At 41.2% G+C, this 23,859-nt stretch overlaps 1 protein-coding gene across 5 annotated transcripts in view; it reads right to left on the bottom strand.

Moving 5' to 3' along the window:
- Positions 1 to 23,859, bottom strand: part of CLCN3 (chloride voltage-gated channel 3) — a 294,065-nt gene that overhangs the window by 44,255 nt on the left and 225,951 nt on the right. For all 5 annotated transcript variants that reach the window (XM_053703819.1, XM_053703820.1, XM_053703822.1 and 2 more), the window contains 2 exons: positions 13,713 to 13,900; positions 9,700 to 9,822 (listed from right to left, as the gene is read on the bottom strand). In XM_053703819.1, coding sequence (XP_053559794.1) covers positions 9,700 to 9,822; positions 13,713 to 13,900 — 311 coding nt within the window. The remainder of the gene's footprint in view (positions 1 to 9,699; positions 9,823 to 13,712; positions 13,901 to 23,859) is intronic.

The raw sequence follows: 23,859 nt of genomic DNA, 5'->3' as shown, positions 1-23,859 counted from the left end.
TCTGTATTTAAAACTGAGCTATCACGCTTTCTTGGAAAAACTGGCAGTTTAGATAAAAATGCTGCAAGAGAATTATCCATTACTGCTGCTAATTGTTGTAAAGTAATAGGGGCCAATGCGCTAGAGGTACTAGGCATCGCTTGCGCGGGCGTAACTGGTGTTGACACATGGGGAGAGGAAGAAGGACTATCCTCATTACCCTCTGTTAAAGAATCATCTTGGGCTACATTTTTAATTGTCACTGGATGGTCTTTAAAATGCTTACATGTTTTTGCACATTTGACACATAAATGCAATGGGGGTACCGCCATGGCTTTTAAACATAAAGAACAAGGTCTATCTGAAGTCTCAGACATGTTTGACAGAGTTATACAGCACTACAATACAGAAAAAATACCTTTTTGAAAAAACGTTACTGTGTCTTTAAATAATAAAAAGCACACTTTTTTTTCCAAATCACCAAAAAACATCCGATCTTTATGAAATTTGCACCACATGATCCTAATGCTTAGAAATGATTGCACACAAATTTTCAAATCAATTAACCCCTTATTGACCAAAGCGGAGCAAATTGCAGTAAACAACCGGTTTAACACACTACAGCACGATGCCGATGTCTTTGCTGCGGCCCTACCTTCCCTTAGGGTTATTTGTAGCAGAAATATAAGCCTCCTTGATGTCCTCCTGCACTCTCAGGACTCTACACATGAAGCTGCATGAGCTGTCTTGAAAATCAACTGCGCAACTGAGGCGCAAAAATGAGGCCCCCTCCCTCTTCAGTCCAGAGTTATGGGGCCTTCCTGAGTCAGACTAGGCGTCTGATAATATGCCAGGCGAGATAAAAAACCCAAAAAGTGTTTACAACGTTTCAAACACTTAAATAAATCTAAGATTCCATCAATAAAATAATCGATTTAGCCCATCACAGTGCCTACCAGTATTTAAGCCCTTAACTGAAGCCATCCTTCTATACTGCGTTTCAGAAAATGGCTTACCTTCCCTCATGGGGATTTCTGTCAGTCTTCTAGCATTACTAGGTCTTGTTAGAAATAAATGACTGAGCATACTTTGCCACTTCCTGTAGGGATTGAAAATATCCCACAAGTAAGGATGAATCCGTGGACTGAATACACCAAGTAAGAGAAATGAGGCTTCTGTGGAGCAGATTTGCAAGGCGGTCACTTGGTCCTCGTTGCATTCTTTTCCAAATTCTACAAAACCAATTTTATTGCCTCAGCTGAGGCTTCTTTTGGGAGGAAAGTTTTTCAAGCGGTGGTGCCTTCTGTTTAGCTCCGCCTGTCTTGTTCTCCCTTCCTTCCATTCTGTGTCCTCTAGCTTGGGTATTGGTTCCCACTAGTAATTGAATGGATTTGTGGATTCTCCATGCCATTAGAAAGAAAACAAAATGTATGCTTAGCTGATAAATTATTCTATTTCCTGGCATGGAGAGTCCACAACCCGCCCTTAATTTAATTTTAAGACGGCTTTTGTCCATTTTAAACCTCAGGCATCTCTATACCCTTGTGTCATCTGCTCTTTCCTTATTCCGTCGGCTGAATGACTGGGGGTTTATGGGAAGTGGGAGTGATACGTAACAGCTTTGCTGGGATGTTCTTTGCCTCCTATTGGTGGCAGGAGTTGAATTCCAACTAGTAACTGAATGGATTTGTGGACTCTCCAAGCCAGAAAAGAAAATAATTTATCAGTTAAGCAAACATTTTGGTTTTTATTGCATACATTTTAAAAGATAACTTACCCCTTTGTTCTATTAAAATACAATACCAGTAAAGAAAGTAAACACACGCTGATCAAAAGGTTAACATAAAAGAACTTATCAAAAGATTTAGAAGCACATCTATCATATTAGTAAGAGGTTTCCTATTAAGTATTTTTGGAATGATTTTGTCTCAACCAATAATTTAAAAAATTCTCTCTAAATGTAGGGTGGCAGTATTCTCATTTATCTGTTGTATACTTATGCAATGTGTGTGATGTTTAAAAAGATTTAGTTTGCACAAGCTTTGCTTATTTAAATCTTGGCCATATACATCTCCTCTATGTATTGATAAAGTTTTAACTTAGTGAAATTAGCTAAATGTGAATGAGATTTGTAATAATAATAGATGAGAAATAAGTTAAAGGGCTAGAAGAGTCAAAATTTAAATGTGAATGGATGCATTTTAATTTAAAAAAGAAGCATTTTTGCAATATAATTCCATTATCAAAAATAAATGTATTACTGTTTTTCAGCAGAATACACATATGGGGGCCGTGCATCAGTGCTGCGTATTGCTTCTGCAAATACATTATTTATACAATCAAACACATCAATTTGATTTTTGTACACAACTTAAAGGGGTAGAAAGGTCAAAATTAAAATGTATATGGGTGCACTTCAATTTTAAATAGAAGCATCGTTTGCAATATACTTCCATTAAGTTTCATATATACATATGCTAATGTGCTAAGAGGGCCTGTGCGCCAGTATTCAGAGAGCTGGCGGTGGTGTGTATTGTGACTTAATTTGTGCATGGGCTCTCGCAGCATATGTAAAAAAAGAAAGGGGTGTGACCAGCACCAAAAAAACATAATTTATGCTTACCTGATAAATTCCTTTCTTCTGTAGTGTGATCAGTCCACGGGTCATCATTACTTCTGGGATATTACTCCTCCCCAACAGGAAGTGCAAGAGGATTCACCCAGCAGAGCTGCATATAGCTCCTCCCCTCTACGTCACTCCCAGTCATTCGACCAAGGACCAACGAGAAAGGAAAAGCCAAGGGTGAAGTGGTGACTGGAGTATAAATTAAAAAATATTTACCTGCCTTAAAAACAGGGCGGGCCGTGGACTGATCACACTACAGAAGAAAGGAATTTATCAGGTAAGCATAAATTATGTTTTCTTCTGTTAAGTGTGATCAGTCCACGGGTCATCATTACTTCTGGGATACCAATACCAAAGCAAAAGTACACGGATGACGGGAGGGATAGGCAGGCTCTTTATACAGAAGGAACCACTGCCTGAAGAACCTTTCTCCCAAAAATAGCCTCCGATGAAGCAAAAGTGTCAAATTTGTAAAATTTGGAAAAAGTATGAAGCGAAGACCAAGTTGCAGCCTTGCAAATCTGCTCAACAGAGGCCTCATTCTTGAAGGCCCAAGTGGAAGCCACAGCTCTAGTAGAATGAGCTGTAATTCTTTCAGGAGGCTGCTGTCCAGCAGTCTCATAAGCTAAACGAATTATGCTACGAAGCCAAAAAGAAAAAGAGGTAGCAGAAGCTTTTTGACCTCTCCTCTGCCCAGAGTAAACGACAAACAGAGAAGACGTTTGTCGAAATTCCTTAGTTGCCTGTAAGTAAAATTTTAGAGCACGGACTACATCCAGGTTGTGCAGTAGACGTTCCTTCTTTGAAGAAGGATTTGGGCATAAAGAAGGAACAACAATCTCTTGATTGATATTCCTGTTAGTAACTACCTTAGGTAAGAACCCAGGTTTAGTACGCAGAACTACCTTATCCGAATGAAAAATCAAATAAGGAGAATCACAATGTAAGGCTGATAATTCAGAGACTCTTCGAGCCGAGGAAATAGCCATTAAAAATAGAACTTTCCAAGATAACAACTTTATATCAATGGAATGAAGGGGTTCAAACGGAACGCCCTGTAAAACATTAAGAACCAGGTTTAAACTCCATGGTGGAGCAACAGTTTTAAACACAGGCTTAATCCTGGCCAAAGCCTGACAAAAAGCCTGGACGTCAGGAACTTCTGACAGACGTTTGTGTAACAGAATGGACAGAGCTGAGATCTGTCCCTTTAATGAACTAGCAGATAAACCCTTTTCTAAACCTTCTTGTAGAAAAGACAATATCCTAGGAATCCTAACCTTACTCCAAGAGTAACCTTTGGATTCACACCAATATAGGTATTTACGCCATATCTTATGGTAAATCTTTCTGGTAACAGGTTTCCTAGCCTGTATTAAGGTATCAATAACTGACTCAGAAAACCCACGTCTTGATAAAATCAAGGGTTCAATTTCCAAGCAGTCAGCTTCAGAGAAGTTAGATTTTGATGTTTGAAGGGACCCTGTATCAGAAGGTCCTGTTTCAGAGGTAGAGACCAAGGTGGACAGGATGACATGTCCACCAGGTCTGCATACCAAGTCCTGCGTGGCCACGCAGGTGCTATTAGAATCACTGATGCTCTCTCTTGTTTGATTCTGGCAATCAATCGAGGAAGCATCGGGAAGGGTGGAAACACGTAAGCCATCCTGAAGTCCCAAGGTGCTGTCAGGGCATCTATCAGGACTGCTCCTGGATCCCTGGATCTGGACCCGTAACGAGGAAGCTTGGCGTTCTGTCGAGACGCCATGAGATCTATCTCTGGTTTGCCCCAACGTCGAAGTATTTGGGCAAAGACCTCCGCATGGAGTTCCCACTCCCCCGGATGAAAAGTCTGACGACTTAAGAAATCCGCCTCCCAGTTCTCCACTCCCGGGATGTGGATTGCTGACAGGTGGCAAGAGTGAGACTCTGCCCAGCGAATTATCTTTGATACTTCCATCATAGCTAGGGAGCTTCTTGTCCCTCCCTGATGGTTGATGTAAGCTACAGTCGTGATGTTGTCCGACTGAAACCTGATGAACCCCCGAGTTGTCAACTGGGGCCAAGCCAGGAGGGCATTGAGAACTGCTCTCAATTCCAGAATGTTTATTGGCAGGAGACTCTCCTCCTGACTCCATTGTCCCTGAGCCTTCAGAGAATTCCAGACGGCACCCCAACCTAGAAGGCTGGCGTCTGTTGTTACAATTGTCCAGTCTGGTCTGCTGAATGGCATCCCCCTGGACAGATGTGGCCGAGAAAGCCACCATAGAAGAGAATTTCTGGTCTCTTGATCCAGATTCAGAGAAGGGGATAAGTCTGAGTAATCCCCATTCCACTGACTTAGCATGCACAGTTGCAGTGGTCTGAGGTGTAAGCGTGCAAAGGGTACTATGTCCATTGCCGCTACCATTAAGCCAATTACCTCCATGCATTGAGCCACTGACGGGTGTTGAATGGAATGAAGGGTGCGGCAAGCACTTTGAAGTCTTGTTAGCCTGTCCTCTGTCAGGTAAATCTTCATTTCTACAGAATCTATAAGAGTCCCCAGGAAGGGAACTCTTGTGAGTGGAACGAGTGAACTTTTCTTTTCGTTCACCTTCCATCCATGTGACCTTAGAAATGCCAGTACTAACTCTGTATGAGACTTGGCAGTTTGAAAGCTTGAAGCTTGTATCAGAATGTCGTCTAGGTATGGAGCTACCGAGATTCCCCGCGGTCTTAGTACCGCCAGAAGAGCACCCAGAACCTTTGTGAAGATTCTTGGAGCTGTAGCCAATCCGAATGGAAGAGCCACAAACTGGTAATGCCTGTCTAGGAAGGCAAACCTTAGGTACCGGTAATGATCTTTGTGAATCGGTATGTGAAGGTAAGCATCTTTTAAATCTACAGTGGTCATGTACTGACCCTCTTGGATCATAGGTAAAATTGTCCGAATAGTCTCCATCTTGAACGATGGAACTCTTAGGAATTTGTTTAGGATCTTTAAGTCCAGGATTGGTCTGAAAGTTCCCTCTTTTTTGGGAACCACAAACAGATTTGAGTAAAACCCCTGTCCCTGTTCCGATCGTGGAACTGGATGGATTACTCCCATTAACAAGAGCTCTTGTACGCAGCGTAGAAACGCCTCTTTCTTTGTCTGGATTGTTGACAACCTTGACAGATGAAATCTCTCTCTTGGAGGAGAGTATTTGAAGTCCAGAAGGTATCCCTGAGATATTATCTCTAGCGCCCAGGGATCCTGGACATCTCTTGCCCAAGCCTGGGCGAAGAGAGAAAGTCTGCCCCCCACTAGATCCGATCCCGGATCGGGGGCCCTCAATTCATGCTGTTTTAGGGGCAGCAGCAGGTTTCCTGGTCTGCTTGCCCTTGTTCCAGGACTGGTTAGGTTTCCAGCCTTGTCTGTAGCGAGCAACAGCTCCTTCCTGTTTTGGTGCAGAGGAAGTTGATGCTGCTCCTGCTTTGAAATTACGAAAGGAACGAAAATTAGACTGTCTAGCCTTAGCTTTGGCTTTGTCCTGAGGCAGGGCATGGCCTTTACCTCCTGTAATGTCAGCGATAATCTCTTTCAACCCGGGCCCGAATAAGGTCTGCCCTTTGAAAGGTATATTAAGCAATTTAGACTTAGAAGTAACATCAGCTGACCAGGATTTTAGCCACAGCGCCCTGCGTGCCTGAATGGCGAATCCTGAATTCTTCGCCGTAAGTTTAGTAAGATGTACTACGGCCTCCGAAATGAATGAATTAGCTAGTTTAAGGACTCTAAGCCTGTCCGTAATGTCGTCCAGAGTAGCTGAACTAATGTTCTCTTCCAGAGACTCAATCCAGAATGCCGCTGCAGCCGTGATCGGCGCAATGCATGCAAGGGGTTGCAATATAAAACCTTGTTGAACAAACATTTTCTTAAGGTAACCCTCTAATTTTTTTATCCATTGGATCTGAAAAAGCACAGCTATCCTCCACCGGGATAGTGGTACGCTTAGCTAAAGTAGAAACTGCTCCCTCCACCTTAGGGACCGTTTGCCATAAGTCCCGTGTGGTGGCGTCTATTGGAAACATTTTTCTAAATATCGGAGGGGGTGAGAACGGCACACCGGGTCTATCCCACTCCTTAATAACAATTTCAGTAAGTCTCTTAGGTATAGGAAAAACCTCAGTACTCGCCGGTACCGCAAAATATTTATCCAACCTACACATTTTCTCTGGTATTGCAACTGTGTTACAATCATTCAGAGCCGCTAACACCTCCCCTAGTAATACACGGAGGTTTTCCAGTTTAAATTTAAAATTTGAGATATCTGAATCCAGTCTGTTTGGATCAGAACCGTCACCCACAGAATGAAGTTCTCCGTCCTCATGTTCTGCCACCTGTGACGCAGTGTCTGACATGGCCCTAATATTATCAGCGCACTCTGTTCTCACCCCAGAGTGATCACGCTTACCTCTTAGTTCTGGTAATTTAGCCAAAACTTCAGTCATAACAGTAGCCATATCCTGTAATGTGATTTGTAATGGCCGCCCAGATGTACTCGGCGCTACAATATCACGCACCTCCCGAGCGGGAGATGCAGGTACTGACACGTGAGGCGAGTTAGTCGGCATAACTCTCCCCTCGTTGTTTGGTGAAATTTGTTCAATTTGTACAGATTGACTTTTATTTAAAGTAGCATCAATACAGTTAGTACATAAATTTCTATTGGGCTCCACTTTGGCATTGCAACAAATGACACAGGTATCATCCTCTGAATCAGACATGTTTAACACACTAGCAAATAAACTTGCAACTTGGAAATACAATTCAATTAGAATAATATTAAAACGTACTGTGCCTTTAAGAAGCACAGAAGATCTATGACAGTTGAAAATTAATAAATTGAAACAGTTATAGCCTCAATCCTTGTAAACAACACAACTTTAGCAAAGGTTTAATCCCATTAGCAAAGATAACAAATTCTGAAAGCAGGAAACAAATTACAGAATAAACGTTTTTTATCTCAGTCAAACTATAATTCTCACAGCTCTGCTGAGAGAAATTACCTCCCTCAAAATAAGTTTTGAAGACCCCTGAGCTCTGTAGAGATGAACCGGATCATGCAGGGAATACAATGAGTTGCTGACTGAAATATTTGATGCAGTAAAAGCGCCAAAAAAACGGCCCCTCCCCCTCACACACAGCAGTGAGGGAGAACAGAAACTATCAGAAAAACAGATTAAGCAACTGCCAAGTGGAAAAATAGTGCCCAAACATTTATTCACTCAGTACCTCAGTAAATGAAAACGATTTTACATTCCAGCAAAAACGTTAAACATAATCTCTAGTTATTAAACAGCTTTATGTATTTCTTACAGTGTAATTCTAGTGAAGTACCATTCCCCAGAATACTGAAGTGTAAAGTATACATACATGACATATCGGTATGGCAGGATTTTCTCATCAATTCCATTGTCAGAAAATAAAAACTGCTACATACCTCTATGCAGATTCATCTGCCCGCTGTCCCCTGATCTGAAGTTTACCTCTCCTCAGATGGCCGAGAAACAGCAATATGATCTTAACTACTCCGGCTAAAATCATAACAAAAACTCTGGTAGATTCTTCTTCAAACTCTGCCAGAGAGATAATAACACACTCCGGTGCTATTTTAAAATAACAAACTTTTGATTGAAGATATAAAACTAAGTATAATCACCATAGTCCTCTCACACATCCTATCTAGTCGTTGGGTGCAAGAGAATGACTGGGAGTGACGTAGAGGGGAGGAGCTATATGCAGCTCTGCTGGGTGAATCCTCTTGCACTTCCTGTTGGGGAGGAGTAATATCCCAGAAGTAATGATGACCCGTGGACTGATCACACTTAACAGAAGAAAATGTTACAGCAAACTCCAACTAGATAATAGGGATCTCTCAAAAAAAACCTACAGAAAACAGTAATGGAAAATTAAAGAGACTAGGGAGCGCTAAAATAAGCCAAAGTGTAACATATATAGACAGTGATATTATTAATGTATCAGATTGCTCTCACTGATCAAAGTTAACAAGTGTAGAAGATAAACCGCAAGTGTTATTTGAATAGTTAAGAAACAATATAGGAACATGTTCCAACTATAATAAAAATATGATAATAAATAGTAAGTAGAATAAATAAATCCCAAAATTGATTGAAGGTGCTGGTTACATATAAGTCTTACAATAATTTAATAATAACATACATAAAACACATAAAACACACTATTAGGTCGACCTACTAAAATACTCCAACAATAATACAACACACTGTGTATAAAAGGTACTGTAATACAATAATAAAATGCACTATGTATCAAAGTTACTTGTGGATAAAGAGTAACAATATCAAAATGTATATCAAGTCCCAAAGAAAAGGAGTCCTAGTGCAGGATGGTATATTGTGGCCTTGGTTGATTTCCAGCAGCTATCCTTAGTAAAGTTTATTGCATGTGTCATTCCACCTATAGAGAAGGGGAGTTCCTTTTTATTGCAGCATAGGATAGCGTGGATAAGAAACAATACCCGTACTCACAGATAAGACTGCTCGTGTTGGCGTCTGATATAGATCACTCCAAATTTCGCTGTATGACAAGTTCCCAAAAGACGGACTTCGTGTGCGGTATCTCATCCGACAAGCCTCTATCCTACGTACCACCCTGACAGGTGTAAATTATAATACGGATAGTATAGAAGGATTAGGCTGAAAACTCAGTGGCTGCAGAGAGTGTCTCCGTTGGGTTTGATCGTAAACAACAAATCAGGAGAGCACTCAGGTCTGCCTTTGGCAGTATTATTGCACCACTACAAGAGTTTATTTGCCAAAACCTAAATTCAGCAGATTAACAGCTGTGCTTCACTAAGGAAGCGAGAATGAGCAACGCGTTTCAAATTACTTTCTCTCTCAAGCTCATGTGCATATGCCGCTGAAAACTAGTATTGTAAAAAAATGTTGCTAATGGAATTATATTGCAAAAATGCTTCTATTTAAAATTGAAATGCACCCATGTACTTTTGAATTTTGATGTTTCTATCTCTTTAAGGTGTTCATAAAATCCTTATTTCAAATAATATAAAGTTTTCTACACTCACCTCTGGTATTCCTGAACCGCAAGCATATGGAGCAAAAACTTTTACAAGAGAAACCGCCATAAACGCAAAACTTAAAGCCCAGAAAATATACATAATGTAATTCATTATATATGATCCAGGTCCCTGTAAGGGAGACAAAAAAACAAAACACATAATGTGATATCAGTACAATCTATGTTAGTAAAAGATGTAGCCCAGTCTAATAAGAAAACAGTTATAGGAAAATATCACTTGAAATGTAATGCCACATCAAGAAAACCCCCCACAAAAAAACAATATTTGTCTGCTTTGATGTAAAATCCTTTTAAGAAGGATGTAAAAATTATATAAATCATGTTGTGCACTGATTAGAGAATCACTGTGAACAATGTTGCAGTTTGTGGAGTTGGGAGAATACATTCCAGCTGTCTTTAGAGACGCATATTACAATTTGTTACTACATTAAAAAAAAAATTTTAAATAAACTTTTCAGATATATTAATAGACATTAAAGTGAAGATTAAAGTGAAGGTCAATTTTGATGAATTAGTGCCCGGTTTTTAATAATTTAATAATTTTTCATCAAAATTCACATTTCACTGTTTTCTTCAAAAACTTACCTATTAATCCTGAATGCCGCTCCAGCGATTTCCCCGGCCGTCAGAAGCCTCTGCAGACGTCAGAAATGATGAATCAGGCGTCCTTCAATCACAGCTTCCCCCAGGGGGAATTTTGGCTTGATGCAACGCTGTGATTGGAGGAAGCAGGATTCGTCATTTTGGACCCGCGAAGACGGCTTGCGATGGGCGGAGGAAGTGCTGGAGCGGCTGCCAGGATTAAAATTAAGTTTTTGAAGAAAACAGTGAAATGTCGATTTTGATGAATTAAAGTGCCCTTGTTTTTAATAGGTTTATTAAAAAACTGGCACTAATTCATCAGAATGGAACTTCACTTTAAACTTTGAGAGTGACTAGTATCCCAAGTTCAAATAAGCAAAAGCCTTTTACATCTTACAATTTGTATTTAACCCCTTAATGACAACTGACGTACCAGGTACGTCATGCATTAACAAGCAGTTAATGACAATAGATGTACCTGGTACGTCAGTTGTCTAACAGAATGCTGGAAGCGATTGCGATCGCTTCCAGCAGCTCTGAGGGTATTGCAGTGATGCCTCGATATGGAGGCATCCTGCAATACCCCTTTACAAGCCTCCGATGCAGAGAGAGCCACTCTGTGGCCCTCTCTGCACCGGAGCGTTGTTGGTGGGTGGGAGCAAAGCATGGAGGCGGGTGGGCGGCCTGCAATTGGCCTGTGATGTAGAGGAGGGCGGGATCGGAGGCCGGATCAGAGGCGGGAGTGTCAGGGGGCGCACACGGACGTGCGCTTGTGTGTGCACATGAGGCGGCGGGCGGGAGCGGATGGGAACCGCTACACTACAGAATAATAGAATAAAAAATTGGGAGAAAAGGGGGGGGATTTTCATTTCTAAAACAATCAAAGGGATCTGGGAGGGGGGGGGGGGGGGAAGCTACACTACAGAAAAGGGCAAACGAATAATTAAACCATTTTTTTTTTTACTAAACTGGGTACTGGTAGACAGCTGCCAGTACCCAAGATGGTGCCCATTAAGCTAGAGGTGGAAGGTTAGAGAACTGTTTGATGGGGGATCCGTGAGGTTGGGGGCTCTCTTTCTCACACAGACCTCACAGCAACAAGCAGTCCTACAGGCTCTCTACAAACATACACTTAAAGATCCCTTTCTGCAAACAAACATTTGAAGGTAATTCATCTATCTCCAATCAAGACAAGAGTGCATTTTATTTTTATATCTGTTGGGCTAATTTGGAATTGGTTTTTAACATTCCCCTCTCCCAGCTACACCTCCCCCCCTCCCACACACACACCTCTACCCTTATCAACAGGAAGTCTTACCTTCAAAACTATCTTTCTCACACAGACCTCACAGCAACAAGCAGTCCTACAGGCTCTCTGCACGCACTTGCCCACCAAGCCTCCCTCCACCTCCCACCCTGGTGTTTACCTTAATATATAAACTCCTAACAGCAGTTAGGTGCAGCTGTCACTAATGACCCAGGATAGAAACACTACTTCCCACTCACAGCCTCTGAACTGACACTTTATCATATTCTGTTACACTTTTCCAACCCTCATTTACTCACCACACATTTCACTCACTCTCAGTTTACACTGCCTTATATCAAACATATTTCCCTTCTCCCTCATCTTTTGTGTCCATTCCCTCTCCTTTAGATTGTAAGCTTGAGAGCCTCTCTACCTGTAGGCCACTTTGTATTTAAAGTGAACTACTACTGATTGTGCTCAAGGGCAGGGCATTCTTCTCCTTTTGTATAACTCAATTATTGCACCTACAACTGTAATGTACCCCAATATTGTATTTGTTTGTGTGTTTAATGCATTCCCTGTAATGTTCCATTAGTTCTTGTATAGCGCTACGTAATCTGCTGGCGCTTTATAAATACCTGATAATAATAATAATGGGGGATTCTACACAGCAGCATATGTAAATATGCTTAAAAAAAACAACCAAAAAAAAAACAACCAAATATACCTTTTATTTTAGTACTGGCAGACTTTCTGCCAGTACTTAAGATGGCAGGAACAATTGTGGGGTGGGGGAGGGAAGAGAGCCGTTTGGGAGGGATCAGGGGGTCTGATGATCTCTACAATAAAGCTAAAATTAACCCTGCAAGCTCCCTACAAGCTACCCAATTAACCCCTTTACTGTTAGCCATATACACGTGTGATGCGGCATTTAGCGGCCTTCTAATTATCAAAAAGCAACGTCAAAGCCATATAAGTCTGCTATTTCTGAACAAAGGGGATCCCAGAGAAGCATTTACAACTATTTGTGCCATAATTGCACAAGCTGTTTGTAAATAATTTCAGTAAGAAACCTAAAATTGTGAAAAAGTGAACGATTTTTTGTATTTGATCGCATTTGGCGGTGAAATGGTGGCATGAAATATACAAAAATGGGCCTAGAGCAATACTTTGGGATGTCTTCTAAAAAAAATGTATACATGTCAAGGGATATTCAGGGATTCTTGAAAGATATCAGTGTCCCAATATAATTATTGCTAATTTTGAAAAAAAGCAGTATGGAAATAGCAAAGTGTTACTTGTATTTATGTCCCTATAACTTGCAAAAAAACAAACAAAGAACATGTAAACATTTGGTATTTCTAAACTCAGGACAAAATTTAGAAACTATTTAGCATGGTTGTCTTTTGGTGGTTGCAGATGTGTAACAGATTTTGGGGCTAAAAGTTAGAAAAAGTTTTTTTTTTTTTTTTTTCATTTTTTCCTCATATTTTATAATTTATTTTATAGTAAATTATAAGATATGATGAAAATAATGTTATCTTTAGAAAGTCCATTTAATGGCGAGAAAAACGCTATATAATATGTGTGGTTACAGTAAGTAAGAGGAAAATTAAAGCTAAACGCAAACACCGCAAAAATGTAAAAATACTGTTGTCATTAAGGGGTTAAAAAGAGACAGTAAAGTCAAAATTGAACTTAAATTGATTGGACAGAGCATGACATGTTAAATATTTTTCCATTGTACTTCTTTTATCAACTGTGCTTAGTTCTATTGGTATCATTTGTTAAAGAGTAATCCTAAATTAGATCAGATGCCTGCACATCTCTTTTACCATCTAGCAGCTTATAGCAATGTAATACAGTTACAAACATTGTTGTTATAGAATGCTATAAACAGATGCACATTCCTAAGCTCCAATCAGCCTACCATGGTTTAATATTCAACAACACACACCAAGAGAACAAAGTATATATGATGATAAAAATAAATTGGGGTTTTGTTTAACATAGTATGCTCTATAAGAATCGGGAAAGTTTAATTTTGATTTTACTGTCCCTTTAAATAGTAATGCAGTTCCCCTTGCAATGCATCAATTATTTATCTAAAAAAATGTTTTGCTTTATTTTAAAATCAAATTAATCTAAGTTGGAACATTAAAACTTACTTCTGCTTGGCCAATGATAAGATCAGCCCATGTCTTCCATCGAGGACACTTATCTCGTTCCTCAAATGTTGCATCATTAGATTCCCAGCAGCATTGTTCATGGTTAAACCAAAAAGCATCCATACAAATCCCCTCCTTCAAATCAGTCATCCAGTCTGCAGCAATATCTATCAGTCCTGCAAGGGCACCTGTAAACATGAAAATGCTTCTATAGTCACAACAACAACAACAAACATTCTTACTTGCCATAATTTTTTAAATGAATTCCTATATTGTGGCATTTACCAACCCTGAGACTTTTCACAAACCTTAGGTTTAGAAATTTCACACCACCACAAGCCGAGGAAATTAGGGAATAAGAAGGACCATAAAGATAACTAGATGCAAACAAGGACTGCCGCCATCAAGAAAAAATACAAATTAAGGGACGGGCCCGTGGACTCTCACTATCAAGACAGAAATTAATTTATCAGGTAAGAATAAAATTATGTTTTCTTTCTACTGGTAGCGAGAGTCCACGGCCCTTACTTCTGTGAATCAATACCCAAAATGTGGAGTCCACAAAAAAAATGGGTGGAACAGAGGAAAAAACAGGTGGCCGGCCCTCAATCAGCAAAAACTAACAAATGAAGAACCTTACTGCCAACTCTGCCTCAGACAAGGTAAACACATCAAAGTTATAGAATTTGGTGAAAGTATGCAAAGATGACCAAGCCGACGCCTTTCATATCTGTTCTACGGTTGCCTCATTCTTAAAGGCCCAAGAAGAGGAGACGGAACGAGTAGAATGAGCAGTAATTCTAGTAGGCCCTATGAATCAAGCTCCTTAACCAAAATGATTTGGAAGCCTTCTGATCCTTTCTTTTACCAGAATATCAAACAAACAAACTGGAATAGTGGTGAAAATCTTTAGAAGCCTGCAAATAACATTTTAAAAATATCTCCTTAGAAGACTTTGGGTTCGGATAAAGACAGAACTACAATTCTCTTGGTATCTTTATTTGAAATGCAAGAATATAAGTTTAGATGCCGGCCCATTTTTGGTGAACAACCTGGGTTGTTCTTGCTGATTGGTGGATAAATTCATCCGCCAATCAAAAAGTGCTGTCCAGAGTACTGAACCAAAAAAAAACCTTAGATGCATTATTTTTCAAATAAAGATAGCAAGAGAATGAAGAAAAATTGATAATTCAAGTAAATTAGAAAGTTGCTTAAAATTGCATGCTCTATCTGAATCCCGAAAGAAAAAATTTGGGTTCAGTGTCCCTTTAAGGGAGCTAGTTGATTATCCTCCTGTAGAAACTGTAAAATCTGTGGAATTCTTACAGAATATCAAGAAAATCATTCTTTGAACACCAGGACAAGTATATCTTCCAGACCGTGTAATAAATCTGCATAGTAACAGGTTTACGAGCCTGAATTGAAGCATCAATCACTGGCTCAGAAATCTTCTATGAGCCTAAATTAAGCGTTCAATTTAAACGTAGTTGAGAGATTTAAGATTTTGATAAAAGAATGGACCTTGGACGAGCAGATCCTGCCGAAGAGCAGGACACTATGGAGGTACGCTGGACATTCTAATCAGATCTGCATACCACGTCTGCGGAGCCCACCCAGGAACCACCAAAATTGCCGGAACACCCTCCTGCTTGAGACAAGCCACCACTCTGGATAGCAGGACTATTGGAACAAACAGATAGACCAGATAATAGTGCCATGGAGCAGTCAGAGCTACTGTCAGCTCCGCCTGAGGATCTCTTGCTCTGGAACCTGAGCGAGGAAGTTTGTGATTCAGCCGGGACACCATGATATCTATTTCTGGATGTCCCCAAGGAGCAATCAACTGATCGAATATCTCTTGATTGAGAGACCATACCCCCAGCATTTTAAACACAGCACTTGCATCATCTGGTAATGACTCAGTTTGTTCATTGCTGACATGATACAAGCCCCACTGGTGCTGTGAGCAGCTATAGTATTTAAAATGTTGGTGCACTGAGAATATCTACCTACGCTTCACATGCACGTGTAGAGAAAAAACAATTTATGTAAGAACTTACCTGATAAATTCATTTCTTTCATATTGGCAAGAGTCCATGAGCTAGTGACGTATATCCCATATGTCACTAGCTCATGGACTCCTGCCAATTACATGAAAGAAATACTAACACTAAAACTGTGATGGACTTTTACTAGAATCATTTTTGCCAATACAGGTATATTGCAAATATGTTTCTATTCTAAGATGTAATTCATCTATGTGAATTTAAATTTTGGCCAGAATATCCTTTTAATATACATCTGTAGGAGCTAGCAGTAAAACTGACTAACACATTTTACTTAAAGGGTCATTATACCCATATGCTAAATTACTTGAAAGTGATGCAGTGTAATTGTAAAAAGCGAAAGAAAATATCCCCTGAGCATCTCTATGTAAAAAAGGAAAATATAGTTACCTCAAAATGTCTTCAGTTCACTTCAGTGCTGTGTGAACAGTTATGCTGTAGCCACTTTCAGCTTTATCAGTGCTGATGTCAACTCTTTGCTTTACTGTGCTCTCATAGTGCTGTTACTGTGCTCTCAGTCATCCAGAGTCGCTAAAACCTCCCTGAGCAATAAGCGGAGTTGTTCGAGCTTAAATTTAAACGCTGTCATCTCAGAATTGGACTGAAGTAAAGCCTTCCCTGAATCTGAAATGTCACCCTCAGATAGAAACTCCCTTGCACCGGCTTCGGAGCCTAGTGAGGGTATATCGGACACAGCTATTAAAGCGTCAGAAAGCTCTGTATTTGTTCTAGCCCCAGAGCTGTCTCGCTTTCCTTGTAACCCTGGCAGTTTGGACAATACCTCTGTGAGGGTAGAAGTCATAACTGCCGCCATGTCCTGTAAGGTAAAATAATTAGATGCGCTAGATGTACTTGGCGTCACTTGGGCGGGAGTTATAGGTTCTGACACATGGGGAGAGCTAGATGGCATAACCTCCCTTTTTTCAGTCTGAGAATTCTCTGGTGATAAATCTTTAAAAGCCATAATATGGTCTTTATAGTTTATAGATACTTCAGTACATTTGGTACACATTCTAAGAGGGGGTTCCACAATGGCTTCTAAACATATTGAACAAGGAGTTTCCTGTATGTCAGCCATGTTTAACAGACTAGTAATGACACCAGCAAGCTTGGAAAACACTTTAATAAATGTGAAAAAGCAATTAAACAAAAACGGTACTGTGCCTTTAAGAGGAAAAAACTAGCACTTAAACTGCAAAACAGTGTTAAAATGTAGTAAAGTCTTCGAATTTTTTACAGTGTAAGGGACTAAAGCAACATGGCACCCACTTGCAAATGGATGATTAACCCCTTAGCCCCCAAACCGGATTTAAAAACCGTCAACCACCGGTAAAAGACAGTTAAGCACCTTGCCACAGCTCTGCTGTGGCTCCTACCTGTCCTCAAATACGATTAGGGAAGAAATAAGCCCTCTATAGTGGTCCTCAGATGCAAGAGGACTCCTCTAGTGAAGCTGGATGTCTCAGTCTGAAAGAAACTGCGCAACTAAAGCGCGAAAATAGGCCACTCCCACCATGTACTCGATGTCAGAGGGGCCTTAAGGAAATACTCCTAGAAGTATCTGACTATCCATGTGGAAAACTAGGCCCCAACTAAAGACTTATCACCCTCAGAGAAAAAAACGTCCCATTTATGAAACCTGTAAACGTTTTGTTACTAATTAATATGTATTACCCTATATTGTAAGCATGATCCCAGTCGTTTCAAAATCACTGCATCTAGCTTACCTCAAATATACAAGGTTCTGTCAGCATTTTCTAGAACTTATCCTTTCTCTAGAAATAAAAATACTGAACATACCTCAAAGCAGGTAATCTGCAGACCGTTCCCCCAACTGAAGTTATCCCATACTCTTCAGTTATGTGTGAGAACAGCAATGGACCTTAGTTACAAACCGCTAAGATCATCAACCTCCAGGCAGAACTCTTCTTCTAATTTCTGAGAGTAAAACAGTACAACGCCGGTACCGTTTAAAAATAAACTCTTGATTGAAGGTAAAACTACACTAAGTCACCACATATCTCTTTATACTTCCTATCTTGTCAAGAGTTGCAAAGAGAATGACTGGGGGTGGGGGTTAGGGGAGGAGCTATATAGACAGCTCTGCTGTGGGTGCCCTCTTTGCAACTTCCTTTTGGGAAGGAGAATATCCCACAAATAATGGATGAACCCCTGGACTGGATACACCTTACAAGAGAAATATCCTTTTTCACAGAGATTTTTACAGCTATGCTGCATTACTTTCAAGGGTTGTCCGTTTAAGACAATATCTAAAATGTATACTTTATGCACACTATTTCAGGCACCTCATAAGTAGAGCTGCTCTGTAACAGATAACAAATTTACAGTCTAAAATACATATACCACTTGTCTCCAAAATGAATTCCACGAAAAAAAAAAAAAAAAAAAAGAAGCCTTAATCTGTTTCTCTAAGAATTAGATTATAGATATAATCTATTCATAAAAAAGAAGAATTACCTTAAAGTCATAAGCTATCAATGTCTAAACACATCGCACATTAGCAGATATCAGACTTATGCATGATAAAAACAGAATTTATGCTTACCTGATAAATTACTTTCTCTTGTGGTGTATCCAGTCCACGGATTCATCCTTTACTTGTGGGATATTCTCCTTCCTAACAGGAAGTGGCAAAGAGAGCACACAGCAGAGCTCCCCCTCTAGCTCCACCCCCCAATCATTCGACCGAAGGTTAGGAAGAAAAAGGAGAAACTATAGGGTGCAGTGGTGACTGTAGTTTAACTAAAAATCTCCCCGACTAATAGCAAGGGCGGGCCATGGACTGGATACACCACAAGAGAAAGTAATTTATCAGGTAAGCATAAATTCTGTTTTCTCTTTACTTGTGGGATACCAATACCAAAGCTTTAGGACACGGATGAAGGGAGGGAACAAGACAGGTACCTTAAACGGAAGGCACCACTGCTTGTAAAACCTTTCTCCCAAAAATAGCCTCCGAAGAAACAAAAGTATCGAATTTGGAAAATTTGGAAAAAGTATGCAGCGAAGACCAAGTCGCTGCCTTACAAATCTGTTCAACAGAAGCCTCATTTTTAAAAGCCCATGTGGAAGCCACTGCTCTGGTAGAATGAGCAGTAATTGTTTCAGGAGGCTGCTGGCCAGCAGTCTCATAGGCCAGACGGATGATGTTTTTAAGCCAACAGGAAAGAGAAGTAGCAGTCACCTTCTGACCTCTCCTCTTACCAGAATAGATGACAAACAATGAAGGTGTTTGTCTAAAATCCTTAGTTGCTTGTAAATAGAACTTTAAAGCACGAACAACATCAAGATTGTGTAACAGACGTTCCTTCTTCGAAGAAGGATTAGGACACAGAGAAGGAACAACAATTTCCTGGTTAATATTCTTATTAGACAGAACCTTAGGAAGAAAACCGGGTTTGGTACGCAAAACTACCTTATCTGCGTGGAACACCAAGTAAGGTGAGTCACACTGTAAGGCAGATAACTCTGAAACTCAAGCAGAAGAGATAGCTACCAAAAACAAAACTTTCCAAGATAAAAGTTTAATATCTATGGAATGTAAAGGTTCAAACGGAAACCCTTGCAGAACTGAAAGAACTAAATTCAGACTCCATGGCGGAGCTTGATTCTGACTAAAGCCTGACTAAACGCTTGAACGTCTGGTACCTCTGCCAGACGTATGGGTAAAAGAATAAACAAAGCAGATATCTGTCCTTTTAAGGAACTAGCTGATAATTCTTTCTCCAATCCTTCTTGGAGAAAGGACAATATCCTGGGAATCCTAATCTTACTCCATGAGTAACCCTTGGATTCGCACCAACAAAGATATTTTCGCCAAATCTTATGGTAGATTTTCCTGGTGACAGGCTTTCTAGCCTGAATCAGGGTATCAATAACCGACTCAGAGAAACCACGCTTAGATAGAATTAGGCGTTCAATCTCCAAGCAGTCAGATGCAGAGAAATTAGATTTGGATGTTTGAAAGGACCTTGAAGTAGAAGGTCCTGCCTCATTGGCAGAGACCATGGTGGAATGGATTACATGTCCACTAGGTCTGCATACCAAGTCCTGCGTGGCCACGCAGTTGCTATTAGAATCACCGACGCCCTCTCCTGCTTGATTCTGGCAACCAGACGAGGAAGGAGAGGAAACGGTGGAAACACATAGGCCAGATTGAAGGACCAAGGCGCTGCTAGAGCATCTATCAACACCACCTGGGGATCCCGGGACCTGGACCCGTAAAGAGTAAGTTTGGCATTCTGACGGGACGCCATCAGATCCAATTCTGGAGTGCCCCATAGCCAAGTCAGCTGGGCAAATACCTCCGGGTGGAGTTCCCACTCCCCCGGATGAAAAGTCTGACGACTTAGAAAATCCGCTTCCCAGTTGTCTACTCCTGGGATGTGAATTGCTGAGAGGTGGCAAGAGTGATCCTCCGCCCACCTGATTATTTTGGTTACTTCCATCATTGCTAGGGGACTCCTTGTTCCCCCTTGATGGTTGAGGTAGCTGAGGCCATGCCTGAAGAGCGTTGAATATCCCCCTCAGTTCCAGAATGTTTATCGGGAGAAGAGCTTCTTCCCGGGACCATAAGCCCTGAGCTTTCAGGGAGTCCCAGACTGCACCCCAGCCCAACAGACTGGCATCGGTCGTTACGATGATCCACTCTGGTCTGCGGAAACACATTCCCTGAGACAGGTGATCCTGAGACAACCACCAGAGAAGAGAATCTCTGGTCCCCTGGTCCAACTGTATTTGAGGAGACAAATCCGCATAATCCCCATTCCACTGTTTGAGCATGCACAGTTGCAGTGGTCTGAGGTGTATCCGTGCAAAAGGGACTATGTCCATTGCCGCTACCATTAGTCCGAATGTCTCCATGCAATGAGCTACAGATGGCCGAGGAATGGAATGAAGAGCTCGGCAAGTAGTTAAGAGTTTTATCTTTCTGACCTCCGTCAGAAATATTTTCATTTCTACCGAGTCTATTAGGGTTCCTAGGAAGGGAACTCTTGTGAAGGGGAGAGAGAACTCATTTTGATGTTCACCTTCCACCCGTGAGACCTCAGAAAGGCCACTACAATTTCCGTGTGAGACTTGGCTCTTTGGAAAGTCGACGCCTGAATTAAGATGTCGTCTAGATAAGGCCCAACTGCTATGCCCCGCGGTCTTAGCACCGCCAGGAGGGACCCTAGCACCTTTGTGAAAATTCTGGGAGCAGTGGCCAACCCGAAAGGGAGAGCCACAAACTGATAATGCTTGTCCAGAAAGGCAAACCTGAGAAACTGGTGATGATCTTTGTGGATAGGAATGTGTAGATACGCATCCTTTAGATCCACGGTAGTCATATATTGACCCTCCTGGATCATTGGTAAGATTGTCCGAATGGTCTCCATCTTGAATGATGGGACTCTGAGGAATTTGTTTAGAATTTTGAGATCCAGGATTGGTCTGAAAGTTCCTTCTTTTTTGGGAACCACAAACAGGTTTGAGTAAAACCCCAGCCCTTGTTCCGCAATTAGAACTGGGTAGATCACTCCCATTGTATGTAGGTCTTCTACACAGCGTAAGAACGCCTCTTTCTTTGTCTGGTCTGTAGACAGACGAGAAATATGGAACCTTTGGAGTCCTTGAACTCTAGAAGATATCCCTGGGATACAATCTCTAAGGCCCAGGGATCGTGTACGTCTCTTGCCCAGGCCTGAGCGAAGAGAGAGAGTCTGCCCCCTACTAGATCTGGTCCCGGATCTGGGGCTACCCCATCATGCTGTCTTGGAGGCAGCTGCAGGCTTCTTGGCCAGTTTACCCTTGTTCCAGCCCTGGTAAGGTTTCCAAGCTGCCCTGGGTTGTGAAGTGTTACCCTCTTGCTTTGCAGCAGGGGAGGATGAAGCGAGACCGCTCCTGAAATTTCGAAAAGAACGAAAATTATTTTGTTTGTTCTTTGTCTTAAAGGACTTGTCCTGAGGGAGAGCATGGCCTTTTCCCCCAGTGATTTCTGAGATAATCTCTTTCAATTCAGGCCCGAAAAGGGTCTTTCCTTTGAAAGGGATGTTCAGTAGTTTGGATTTTGACGACACATCGGCCGACCAGGACTTGAGCCATAGCGCCCTGCGCGCCAGAATGGCGAAACCTGCATTCTTTGCCGCTAACTTAGCTAGTTGGAAAGCGGCATCTGTGATAAAAGAATTTGCCAGCTTAAGAGCCTTAATTCTGTCCATAATGTCCTCGTATGAGGTCTCCGTCTGGAGCGCATCTTCCAGCGCCTCGAACCAGAAAGCAGCTGCAGTAGTTACAGGAACAATGCACGCTATAGGTTGTAGAAGAAAACCTTGATGAACAAAATTTTTCTTAAGTAAACCCTCTAATTTTTTATCCATAGGTTCTTTAAAAGCACATCTGTCCTCAATTGGTATGGTTGTGCTTTTAGCCAGTGAAGAAACAGCCCCCTCCACCTTAGGGACCGTCTGCCCTGAGTCCCGCGTGGTGTCAGATATGGAGAACATTTTCTTAAAAACAGGAGGGGGAACAAACAGAATACCTGGTCTATCCCACTCCCTAGTTACTATATCCGCAATCCTCTTAGGGACCGAGAACACATCAGTGTAAACAGGAACTTCTAGGTACTTGTCCATTTTACACAATTTCTCTGGAACCACCAAAGGGTCACAGTCATCCAGAGTAACTAATACCTCCCTGAGCAGTAAGCGGAGGTGTTCTAGTTTAAATTTAAAAGCCAACGTATCTGAGTCTGTCTGAGGAGCAACCTTTCCCGAATCGGAAATTTCTCCCTCAGACAGCACATCCCTCGCCCCCATTTCAGAGCGATGTGAGTGTATATCGGATACGGCTACTAAAGCGTCAGAATGCTCATAATCTGTTCTTAAAACAGAGCTATCACGCTTTGCAGGTAACACGGGCAGCTTAGATAAAAATACTGAGAGGGTATTATCCATAACTGCCGCCAAATCTTGTAAGGTAAAAGAGTTAGACGCGTTAGAGGTGCTAGGCGTCGCTTGAGCGGGCGTAACACTTGGGGAGAGGTCAACGGGCTAACCTCATTACCTTCTGTCTGAGAATCATCTTGGGCCACATTTTTTAGTGTGACAATATGGTCTTTAAAGTGTATAGACATATCAGTACAAGTGGGACACATTTTGAGAGGGGGTTCCACCATGGCTTCTAAACACATTGAACAAGGATTTTCCTTGGTGTCAGACATGTTTAACAGACTAGTAGTAAGACAAACAGGCTTAGAAATCACATTAATCAAGCAAAAACACACTTTGCAAAAAAACGTTACTGTGCCTTTAAGAAATAAAAAAGGCACACAATTTTCCAAAACAGTGAAAAATGCACCAAACTTTCTGAAATTTTCACAGCATGTACCTAAAGCATTGGTAAGATTGCACAACTAGCAAAAAAATCGATTAACCCCTTAATGCCCAAACCGGATCAATAGTAAGCTAACAGACCGGTTAAAACAACTTTAGCACCTTGCCACAGCTCTGCTGTGGCCCTACCTTCCCTTAGGAGTCAGATTTATGGGGAAAAAGCTTCTTAAGGGTCCTCAAACTGTAGCAGGAGCCTTCATGTGAACACTGCCTGAAGATCTAGTCAATCTAACTGCGCATCTGAGGCGTGAAATTAGGCCTCTCCCACCTTACTCCGGTGCTGTGAGGCCTAAAAAAACACTCCTAAGAGTTATAATATTAGCCATGTGGGTAACAACCCCTGAAAGAAACCCAAAGGGACCTTCAAAGTGTCTCAAAAAAACTATATTTATAAGTAAAAACCGTTTGCCATAAAAAAGTGTCAACTTGCCATAAAATAGTGTCAACCAGCATAAATTAGCCCTGTTATGTAAGCTTGTAATTCCATACTTAGTCTCTGAATAAAGCTTACCCTTCCCTCATGGGGATCTTATCAGTCCTTTTCTAGCATTATAACAGTCTTGTCTAGAAATAAAAGACTGAACATACCTTATTGCAGCCTAACCTGCAAACCGTTCCCCCCCCAACTGAAGTTTTCTTGTACTCCTCAGTCCTGTGTGGGAACAGCAGTGGATTTTAGTTACAACA

This window comes from Bombina bombina, chromosome 2 (genome assembly GCF_027579735.1).
Source record: "Bombina bombina isolate aBomBom1 chromosome 2, aBomBom1.pri, whole genome shotgun sequence".
NCBI classification, from domain to species: Eukaryota; Metazoa; Chordata; class Amphibia; order Anura; family Bombinatoridae; genus Bombina; species Bombina bombina.
This window is presented reverse-complemented; position numbering and strand designations above follow the sequence as displayed.